At 46.2% G+C, this 12,040-nt stretch overlaps 1 protein-coding gene across 2 annotated transcripts in view; it reads right to left on the bottom strand.

Annotated features, from left to right (window-relative positions):
• sema6a (sema domain, transmembrane domain (TM), and cytoplasmic domain, (semaphorin) 6A) overlaps nt 1-12,040 on the bottom strand; it is a 92,516-nt gene that overhangs the window by 51,976 nt on the left and 28,500 nt on the right. For both annotated transcript variants that reach the window (XM_076149388.1, XM_076149389.1), the window contains exon 2: nt 876-1,041. In XM_076149388.1, the coding sequence (XP_076005503.1) occupies nt 876-975 (100 nt within the window). In that variant the 5' untranslated portion in view covers nt 976-1,041. The remainder of the gene's footprint in view (nt 1-875; nt 1,042-12,040) is intronic.

Below are 12,040 nucleotides of genomic sequence, written 5' to 3'. Positions count from 1 at the left end.
CAAGACGAAATGAAACACTGGAAAGTGTCCAGCTTGATGTTGGGTTTAAGTGCGATTTTCATCCCGTGTGGCTTTAGTTAGATGGCAGAACTCCACCAGAATTGCGGGCTGAACTTTGACTGGGACCATAAATTGTAGGCTTAAATATTTGCAGCAATGTACCATGCAAGCGGCCTGTTGTAAGTGGCTTTAGATGAAAGCACTCGCTTTAAATAAACAGTTAGATAGAAGAGCAGGCGTCTGTTTCGGGTCTCTGGGCCAGATGATACAAAGTCGTGCCCAGAGAGAGAGAGAGAGCAGGACGGAGCAGGAGAGAGAGAGAGAGAGAGAGAGAGAGAGAGAGAGAGAGAGAGAGAGAGAGAGAGAGAGAGAGAGAGAGAGAGAGAGAGAGAGAGAGAGAGAGGGAGTGAGACCATTGGGAGCCCAATGGAAACAAATGGATTAAGCTCTGACGGGGGGTGGGCTCCATTCCAATTTCAAATGCACCATTATAGTGCATGTGGAGACACCAAATGACCATCTTCACTCCAAGCCACCACCGACACACACTGAGGCAGGAGAGGATGAGGGGTAATGAGGAGAGGATACGTGATGAGATAGGAAGTGGAAGACAAAGACAGAGAGACAGAGAGATAGGGGAGAGGGAGAGACAGACAAACAGACAGACAGAGAGAGAGGGAGAGAGAGAGAGAGAGGGAGAGAGAGAGAGACAGAGAGACAGAGAGAGAGAGAGATAGGGGAGAGGGAGAGAGAGAGAGAGAGAGAGAGAGAGGGAAGACTTGAGAGGGAAGACTTGAGAGAGAGAGAGAGGAGTGGCACCGATGAGTGGAGTGAGAGAAGTAAAAAAAGAAAGAAAGAGAGAGAGACATACTTACAGTTACCATGTGAGATGCTAATCGGCTCTGAGTCTTCAGGGAAGCCCGCCCCGGCTATGTGCAGTAGCGTGAAGTAGAGTAACAAGGCCTCTGACCTCATGGTCGCACCAACGCTGCTGCTGCTGCTGCTGCTGCTGCTGGTTCTCTGCTGCAGATTCACCTCAGCCTGCACCAAGACACAGAGGAGAAACAGCCCAGTTAATGCCAGGGGAAGAGGAAGAGCCGAGGGGGGAGACAGTTGGCTCAACAAACTCCAACAAAGTCAGTCTGAACGAGCTGTTTGTGCATCGCAATCTGTCTGAGTTATGTTTGTTTAAGACTCAAATGAGCTGCGATTGCAAGGAAAACAGAATTAATTGGATTAGTGCGGTGATATGCGTCATTGATGGATGTCAGGCAGGGGAGATGTGTGTGTGTGTGTGTGTGTGTCTCTCTCTCTCTCTCTCTCTGCTGGCTCACAGTCTCATACAGTAACTCAGGCTCAGGCTGAGATTAACCTGCTCCATGGGATCAACAGCACCAGGACAGGGGTTTCATTTCCCACCTGTCACTCTACAGGGGGAGCAAGCCTCCATCCTCACTCATACAGGCTGAAGACTGGTGTGTGTGTTTGTGTGTGTGTGTGTCACTGTGGCTGCTCAACACCTGGAGGCTTACACACTGTTTGGTTTCTCCCCCATTTCATTCAGTCTGACTTAAAGATACAGTGTGTAACTTTTGAAAAAGTGGAATTTGATTTGAGAAAAACATTGCGTTGATTGACGACATGATCTTAACTTGTTGGTAAAGACTGTGTGTATACGCGTACAGAGGGGTGTGTAGGTTGTTAGAGGCGCTATGCTGATCGGGTGTCTTCACTGCACAAACCATGGCAACGGCGGCTTTTCCAACAGCATTTTGCAGCAACAAATTACAACCATAAATCATCCCAGACAATTATTGCATCTCTAATCTAATCAAGAATAAAGCATTTAATTTGCATGGAGCACCTTCTTATTTTTCCCCCCGTGAAGCTGTAAAGGTGAGATGTTGCTTGCGTTGAGTCGGGGGATTCTTGAGGGATGAAGAATTGAATGAATTGGTCGATTTCATTTGCTTCAGTCTGATAAAAAAGTTGTTTATCCCACGCTGTATTTTCATTCTCCTTTGTGTGTCCAAGGAGGAATGAAAAGGGGGGAGGATGGATAAAGAGAGGGAGATCGCCTTCTCCTTTCTTTGTCCAACCTCAACCTCCCTCTCTCTCTCTCTCTCTCTCTCTCTCTCTCTCTCTCTCTCTCTCTCGCTCCCTCTCTCTCTCTGTCCCTCTCTCTCCCTCCATGCTCCTGTGAATCTCATTCAGGAGAGGAATGAAAACACTATTCATTGGGAGAATCACTTCAACACCGAGGAGAATACCAACACTAAAGCCTGGATACGACCTTGATCTCCCAAGCCCCTCCATTCCTCTTCCTTCCTCCTCCTCCTCTTTCTCCTATTCCCTTCATGAGGAGACCTCTTTTTCGTGACACATTCTATATTCAAGGAGGAAAGCACTCACATGGATTCTCCTCTATTCATTTCTTTTTAATACAGAAAATCTTGACTGAGCTGCGTTTCAGTCCAGCTTTGACCAAATTGTAAAACGAGGGACTGACGAGCACTCACACACTTATGGCTAGAATTAGCTTTTCTGTTGAACCTTGACCCTGACGTCGACCAGTATTTGACCGATTGACGGAGAGGTTCGCCCTGAGGGAGCTGAGCAGACGGAGAAAGACACCAGGAGGTCCCACTCTGATGAATAGGAATGATACTGAAATGATATTTTCACGCAGGACTTGATGATGTCAGACTCGCTGGATGCTCCGTCTGAACGCAGGCGCCGCAGTTTCCGGTTTGACGGAATTAATTTCAGTCCATTTATCTCGCTGCGGACATTTATCTTGCGTGAGACACACGTGCTGAGAACGGAGCTGCGTCCTCCATCTGTATTAGCGAGGTGTAACTGAATGCTAAAAAGTGTTAGTCAAGCAATCTCGCACTGACTCCTGTGATACACAAAATAAATTGAGCACAAAATGACTTAAGTGAAGCCCTAAGCCTTCCGAATGGCTCTTTCATTACCAGCTGCCACACATGAGTAACAGGCGGGAGAGAAACACAGTCTGTCTTTAACCAATGACGCTCTTTGTGGAAGAGCAAATTGCTTCCTTGTGTGTGTGTGTGCGTGTGTGTGTGTGTTTGTGACTGTTAAATCCTGATCTAAAAGCTGCGTTTGTGCGCCGGCTCTGCTCTTTGGACAATCAGGGATTAATGATTTTAAATGAGCTCACACTTCTACAATAAAAAAAGAAGCACCAGAGGATCTCACACTCACGCAGGTGGAAGTGTATGGATTTCCACTCTTGTAAACGCTCTCATTGAAGAACAACCAAAGAGAGGACATAAAGACATAAAGAGTAACAGTGGAGCCCTGTTCTTCCTCGCCCTCTTCCTCCTCCTCCTCCTCCTCAGGCTTTTAATAGATAATAACATTTTGAGAACCCTGGCTGATGTTCGCTTACAACTCTCACTCCCTCAGTGATAAAATAGCTGGTTATGTGTGTGGGTGTGTGCGTATGTGCGTGTGTTTATGTGTGTGTCTGTGTGTGTTTATGTAGGTGTGTGTGTGTGATGCAAAAAGCTAAATAGAGGGAAAGTTAATCAAGCTGGATGCTGACAGGAGGCCACCAGCAGGTAATAAAACACAAGGACCCCCACACACACACACACCCATAATCCCTCTACATACCTCATCATCCTATGTATAAATATACACACACACAAACACACAGCAAACTCATACAACCACACACACACACACACACACATATGTACATGCTTACTTTCTCTCTCCAGATTGAGCTTCCCCATGGGAGCGTCTGACCTACACTACATTAGCTTTAACAATAAACACATTATCAGGCCTAATGATGTTATCGCTGCTGTTGCATCAACATGTTAGCTGTGGGTGCATGGAGCAGTGACACACACAATAACACACATTTATTACAGCGGCAAAGGTCATACACATGGGGGAAAGGGAAGGAAGCGTTACCCAACATTTACTTTAGCATTTAGTCTAGCAGCGGAGGAAATTGCGCTCGCAAGGCCAAACTATAGGCAAACGCACATACATGCATGGCTGGCCACACACACACACACATACACATGAATGTTGGGGAGGCCCTTGCTATTCATCTCCTAAGGCCTCCAGTGTGTGATCCATCAATGCGCAATGAAGTGACAGACTGTCAGTTAATTACATCAGAGCAGACCTGTTGATGACAGAGTTTACAGGAGCGCACAGAGCCACTGGTGCTTATGTCTGTGTGTGTGTGTGTGTATGTGTATGTGTGTGTGTGTGTGTGTGTGTGTGTGTGTGTGTGTGTGTGTGTGTGTGTGTGTGTTTGTGTGCGCGTGCGCGTGCGCGTGCGTGTGCGCGTGCGTGTGCATTTTTAAATGAGGTGTGTGTTGCTTCTCTATCATTGCTCCGTAACATATTCTGGATGTCTGCTGTGTACATACGGAGCTTTATATAGCAGAGGCCTGAGAGGACACATGTGCCATCTGAGAGAACGCGCTGACATTACAGTTTGACCCCTCACATATCCAAACGTGTCGCATTAGAAGCAGAATATTTACAACATAAGAGTTTGTTTGGTGCTTTTGTTTTGATTTCCATCATATTCTGAGGGAAGCCTTCAGTACGAGCCTCTTATGAATGTTGCCTGGCAGCTTTGATTCGAGCGTGGACTGCTTGTATTCACATGTGGCCATCTGGGTGATGTCCACAGATCGGTGCTGAAGGGTTTACAGACACCAGGAATGCCAAAGAGAAGGGCTAACTGCTAACTTACTGGCATGGTGCAGCGCTGCAATCACTGGCACGCTGGAGACTTGGAGGAGGTGCTGCTACTTGTATTCCTACTTGGTATTTTGTTTCCGATACTGTATTTGTCTTAACACACGTCTCCTACAGCCAACCAACCGCTCACTAATTCACAAAATCAATCTTCAATCTGCTAATCTGTTAGCCTGAGTACACCAATGTGGATTTATGCCGATGTAGCTCTGACTATGATGTTTACATGACGTTGTAAGAGAGCTATATATAGCCTTAATGAGAGGGGAAGCAGAGTGAGTCATGTTACATTGGGATGCATCGCAGCAGGGCAATTACAGCTACTTCAAAAGTTTCTCCTTGCTGACCAACGCAGAGTTTAAAGAGCAGGCGTGACCTTACACTAGTGTGTGAACACAGCAACACCCTCCATACCAAACCACACTGACACTCAGGCTACACTTTTACAACTCAGCCACATAAATACCATATTGCTAAACCTAGAGACTTGTAAACAACCGTGCACGGTAACACCTGTTCACTAGCAAACTGGGAATGAGAGGGAGAGGAGAAGCTGGAGGAAATGGGGCGGGGCATTCGTGCTGAAAAGAAGAAAAGAAGAAGACAGAGAGCAGAAGATGGGGTGTATAGAGGCAGCAAGCAAGGGATGGGAGAAAGTGAAGGTGAGAATAAAGCAGTGATCTACCACATGGGGATATGAAATGGAACACATCCAACCGCCTCCCAAATGGGGTGGATACCCTGGCAGGTGTTTACACTTGTCAGCTCGGCCTGATAAATCAGAGAGAAAAGACAGGAGGAGCCGTCTGCCTGAACCCAGGAGGCCACGATAAGAGGAGAGAATGGTGAGCGGGAGAGGGAGGAACCTGCCTGTCTCTCTGAAAACAAGAGCCAAGCTACCATCCAGTATAAACACACCACTACACACACATTCACACACACACATACGCCCAGAATCACAAAGAAGTCAAATGATCCACAAGGTATCAAGGAGCAGGCTGGTGTTTTTCCTCTCCTCCCCATTTTTCCCCCCTGAAATGTTTGCAAATGAATATCAGCATGGAGGTAATCCATCATGGTTTGATTATTAAAAGACAATGAAGTACACATGAATACGGCACCCTGTCGCTGCAGGCCCTTTATGGAAACACAGGCCTAAATGCAACAACGTCTCCCTTTAGAGAGTTGACGGATTGATTCTGGAAATGGGCCAACAAAGACTCAGAGGGAAGAGAGGGAGAGAGAAAGAGAGGGAGAGGTAGAGAGGGAGGGAGCACAGAGAATAGATCCAGCCAGCCTGGAACAACTGCAACATAACAAAGATGTTCACTAACTGTAGATAAGCTACTATCTTTAAAACTTTGCCTCTGTGATCTTAGAGCCATTAGGCCTGAACACGCCTCTGAGCCGCCTAATCACTGAAAAACAATGACCTCACACATGCTGTATAGAGACGCACAACACTAGAGATTTAAAAGCAAATAATAGAAAGGATTTGGGGAAAGGAAAGGAAAGGAAAGGAAAGGAAAGGAAAGGAAAGGAAAGGAAAGGAAAGGAAAGATGGTTTCCATTCGCTGGCTCGTCTGTTTTTTTCAAATGAGGTCAAAGTCGTGTTTTGGTTTTCTGGGTTTTTAAAAAATGGCTCTGGAAAATGTGAAGAGCAGCAGCTTGAGGACTGGAGGGTGAAGGAGCTCTATAGAGACTAAAGATGATGTCATGGAAGTCTTAATATCTGATTAAAGGAGAGAAGAACGACCAAACAACTCCACACCTTCTCTGCTTGTCATTCTGAGTGTGTCACGCTCTCCCTTTCTCTCTTCTTCTTCTTCTCCTCCTTTGTCTGCCGTACCCACAGAGATATGTCCCCTCTCACCCCCTCGCCACCTCTCACCAACCTTAATAAAAACATTTGTCACGGCGCCCCCCATCCTTCCTAGCTCTCTCCGCTGTCACCTCCGCTCTCATCATCCTCCCTAATGCTCCTTTCTTTGCTCTGCCTCCCCTCGGCCAGGAGAGAGGTGAGCGTGGAGCCGGCTGCCGCTTTGCTTTGTCTGGGGGAGAACCAAAACAAGCCCCCATCGCTCTGACACACATTCACCCACACCCACACCCACACCCACACACACACACACACACACACACACACACACACACATCACAGACTTGAGATTGCCGCTTAAGAGATTGACCCCAAAAAAAGAAGAAAGCAGGAGGTTATGCATTTGAATATCAGGAGCTTTTCCAGGCCTGTCAATCATAGCAGGGAATGACACGAGCGGGGCATCTTCATCACTCTGGAAGCAGCAGATAGAGAGCCGGGGAGGCAATGGAAGGGAAAGTGGCGCTGATAAAGGCGGGACGGCAACCACGCAGCCTCCCGTCTCTCTTTTGATCCAATTATCTGTTTGTTCTAAGGAGACTTCGCCTGCTTTTTTTTCTGCGTGAAATCACACACAGCCGGGCGGATCCTTACAGTCGGTCGCTCACACTGAAAGTCGTGGAAAGTAGCGTTGACTTTGAGCGAATGACATCAAGGAAGAACAATCTATCTAAGAAGACGACAAGAAATTGAGACTCTGTGTTTCTCCTGAACTGCAGCACAGACGGTTAAAAAAAACAATAAACAATAAAAATGTTGGGATGTCAGTGAGCTAAATGCCACATTAACTCCACAGAGAGAGAGAGAGAGACGGAGACAGCGAGAGAGAGCGTCGCCGCGGTGACTGAAGCACACAGCCCTGGGGAGCCGCGATGGGGGTGTTGCAACTGTCAGGCGGCATAATGTACATTTTACTTGTAAAGTGGCTTCACGGCGGCCTACTGCGTCTGCGAGGGGCCTCCAGGCTGAGCTGCGTTACGCCTCATCGTCAAAATCAAAACCTCCGGACAGGCGGCAGGTTAACTATTTCCAAATCCGCACCCGGATCGGCCCCGGTGTCATTTCTTTTGGCTGTCATTCCGCCTGAGAAGCGCGGGGATAGTTCAACCACCTGAGCTGTAAATGAAAACAGTCTGAAAGTCAATCTTCAATGGCAGCTCGCTAAGTGGTTTTATGTGGATAAAAAAGGGCTCAAGGAGATTTGTGGAAGGAAAATGGAAATTTCTTCATCCTTGCTGGACCTTGACTAAGCAGACATGCGGCCCGGCGACGGCGCTGCTCGCACACACGGCATCATTAAAGTGCTATCTTGGCGCGCGCGACCTCTGCTTGCTGGACAGACGCGGAGACCTTGGTGATAAAACAGAAGCGTCACGTCCTTTCGCCTCACGCTGCTGTGCTGCGTCGGCGGTGGGGGGAGGGTGGGGGGAGGGAGGGGGCGGAGCTGCGAGTACATCTGGTAAAGCGATGTTGGGGCGAGTGTAATGACAAGCTTGGCCTTTGTTGTTTTGTTATTTTTCCGCTGTCAACTTATGCAGCTGTTTTTATTGTGTATTCGCCGCCCTCCTCCCCCCCCTTTTCCTCCTGACTTAACTGGAAAAGCAGATTCAGGATGTGAGCAGGTGGCGTACAGGGGGCTGTGTAAGAGAGGTGAGGGAGTGACGCGTCGTGGCTTTGCCTCGTTACAGCCATCTGGCGCCGCTTTCACGTCTCACGGCTTCCTGCTTTTCCATAATAGGCGCGTTTCAGAGTTCTACAAAGGTGCGATGCCGTCTTCATCCTTGCATCATTGTGTTCCTAATGTCTCTCTCTCTCCCTCTCTCTCTCTCTCTCACTCTCTCTCTCTCTCTCTCTCTGTCGCCACCATGCTAAACCCTATCACCTTTTTCATGTGACTCTTTAGTCACTGTGTCGCTCTCAATGCCTCACACACAACACGTTTGTGCAAAGGGAACTCGCCACTTTATCACCTTGAACTTGGCGGTCGTGACATAGAAACCTCTGTACAGACGTTTGTGGCTGTAGGGGGCGCTGTGCTAAGACTGCACCCTCTCTTAGTGAATCCAGGGTGCAAAGATCTTCATTTCTAAAGAACAATGTAAATCCCTGATCCCCTGATATGTCCTGCTGTAAACATCTCCACCTGATAACAGCAGATGTGATGTGCGTCTGTTTCCAAATGTAGCATAACGCCGCTCTCTGTTTTACCAGCGTAGAAAATGATTTTAGCTGGGTTAATGGCGTGTTTCTTGCTGAGCTGCCTGTTCATTTGGTGCAGGTTCCATTATGCTAAGTGACTGAGCCTGTGTCCTCGCTGATAACTGGCTTGCTGGCCTTCCGTTCCGCAGCAACAGGCCTATCAGATATGACTGAGCATGATGCTAATCTCTATTAAGGTAATGGGGCTGGCCACGGATCAGGGGAGAGTCATAACTGTCTCTCTCTCTCTCTCTCTCGCACACAGGATTTCTTAGTCTCTATTTTCCTTTTCTCTCTCTCTCTTACAGACACAACATATCTCTCGCTAATGCACATAAGAACTATCAACTATAAATGTTATTCTCTTTGTCCTGGCACATTGTGTGTGGTGTCTTTGTGCTTTCCCTCCTCTTTCACTTCCTTTCCTTTCTCCCTCTCAGCCCCCACCACACCACACCACACCAACCTTGAAGGGAAACAAACATAAACATACATATTCTCAGCCCAGAATCAGGCCTCATCTCAGATTCCCTCTTTAACGGGAACATATATTTATAATGGACGAGGCAATAAGCTAAATCTGATTTCCCTCTATGTTAGCCTGTGATGTCGTGACAGTGGTAACAGAGGATCTGGACGGCTGTAAGTGCATCATATCCCATAGCGTTATGGTTATGAATCACCCCTGATAAACCAGGACATTCAATCCAGCTGCCGGACGGCTACAGTCACTGACTGACATCGTATTATATTGTAGTAGCAGTTGTGCTGCCAGTATACAGAATAAATCTGTCTGAATGTTTTTATCTCCACAGACCATATTGTAGGAATGATGCAACTAGCATCCAGCTCTAAACTAATGAAGGAGCTGACAACGGCCAAGCGGGCAGATCACTGGGAAGCCTGTCAGTGTGCAAAACCAATCTCACAATGCAGCACAAACTATCGCCAATGTCAAAAATGTCACAATTCTACAGCAGGGTTGTAATTGTCCAGACGATTGCCATGATGTCACGGGATGAGGAAACACGTTACATAATAAGCAGCTCATCAGCTCTGTCATGGAGAGAGGCTAATGCTGGCTGTTGTCTTTACTCACAAGAGAAGAAATGGTGGAGAGAAGAAATGCAAGAAATGAAGTTATGCAGACAGAGAGATTGTAGAGATGAAGCAGAAGTCATGCAACATGTCTCTGTCTCTATACTTAACCTGATTATAGCCAATCCAATCAGCACAATTAGACCACTTAGCGTGTCTCTATTTTAATTTGCTGTCAATTGCATGTGTGTGCATGTGTGTGAACAGGAACGCAGCCACACACACACACATGGAACGTTGTGGCACGATACAGACAACCTGCGGACGTTTAACATTATAACAGGCAAATGTTCAACTTTTAATCCAAATCCAGACTTCTACTTCTTTTGTTATGTTAATCTTCCCATACTTTGCCTTAGTTTGATCCTTCCCACTGATACTTAACCACTATTTCTATGTATTATTCATGTTTGCTAATCCCAAAACTTTTAAAATAGCAACCATAAGTACATAAACTACTCTTCCTGACTACTAATTATCTAATAACAATATGGGCTTGCCAGCTAAGTCCCTGTGGGTTTGTACTTTAGCGGGATTGGATTTGATGTGTTTATTGTTGTTGTGTAAATCGGGTCCCGTAATAATTAATGCTGCAACAACAAATTACGACTTTAATGTAATGTTTCATGAACTATAGTTAGAAATGGAAAAGGCACAAGTGAACAAACAGTGAATATCAGGTTGGTTTAATGAGCTGTGTGTGAGGCTTTGCCCTGGAGAGCTGGAGCCTTTATAATGAGACCACACAATCGATACGGAGGAGCAGCTCTGCACTTCCACCACTTCATTTATGCAGCTGAGCAAAAGAACCACCGCAGAAGTAAAGTTACAAATGCGGAAAAAGAAGAGCGTTTCACCCGGCGTTCATCCTGTCGTCGCCCTGTGTCATGTAAAGTGATGTCATGGTATATATACTGTATGCCTATGGCTCTTTACACACACGCTCGGCTGCTTGGTGAGCAACGAGCACCAAACAAGCTCACATGCTAATTGTCAATGTAACAGCGTGTGACAACTAAAAATACATGCTGTTGTCTTATGGGAGGTCTCTCTCTTCAGAACACACACACACACACTCACACACACACAGTGCAGACCCCTTTGAGGTTTCACGGTTTTTAAACATAGAACAACGCTCACAGTAGAAAATGAGCAGCAGGAACGACAAAGACAATCTGTTTTACCGCCGTTTGACCTGAGACGCACGTCATCGCAGCTCATACGCACCGTAATTATGCTGTAATTAGAGTCTACGGTTACAAAGAAACATCAGGAGGCTTTAAATAAGTTACCAACACCATGAAATCATATCAAAAATCAACCCTTTTAAACAATTGTTACAGCTGAATTCGCAGAACCTAACTGATATTTATACCATTTCTTATTTTAAGCAGCTGCTCTAAATGTAGCGTCCTTTCCTACTTAGCATCTCTGTGTTCTTCCATACGCCGCGTTTCCTTCCATCTCTGTCTCTGGCGGCCATCACAGATATCAGCAAAGCTCCGGTCGACGTTTCTCCGATAAGTAATTTTCCACACGGTGTCACATGGGCCTTTTGTGATCGCTAACTTCTTCTATTGGCTGTGTCGTGCAATTTTTCTAATGGAAATGTTGCATTAATTCCGTAGCCGGGTCCCATATATCACAGCTGTAAATTTCCCCCCACTGGGACCTCAGAGCTAGACCAGACTAGACCAGACAAGGTTATACTGTCAACTGAATGAATGTATTTATAGTTTTTTGGGGGAAATTACAATGTAGCCTGAAGTCTTATATGTAAGGATTATACCATAAATTCAGCCGTCGCAGGGGGGGGAACGCTTTTCAACCCTTTAAATGGCTCCATCAATAATTCCAAATGATCTGTTAAGTACAAAGGGGTCAAGTAGCAATAAAAGCTGCACAATAACTTAATATAAGGGCACATGTGTAATTTTTAGGAAACAAACGAGCAATAAAGTGAGAAACCCCCTCTTTGCAGTTGATAATAACACAGTATAATTGCTAAAACTTGCAGTCTGGTAGGCAGATGATACAATTATTCTCTCTTATCTATTTTCCCTGCTTTTTTTTTTACACCATAACTCTGTAAGTGTTATTTCTCCG

Source organism: Genypterus blacodes, unplaced genomic scaffold (genome assembly GCF_046128005.1).
Source record: "Genypterus blacodes isolate CSIRO-AG114 ecotype Tasmania unplaced genomic scaffold, CSIRO-AGI_Gbla_v1 ptg000045l_1, whole genome shotgun sequence".
Lineage (NCBI taxonomy): Eukaryota > Metazoa > Chordata > Actinopteri > Ophidiiformes > Ophidiidae > Genypterus > Genypterus blacodes.
This window is presented reverse-complemented; position numbering and strand designations above follow the sequence as displayed.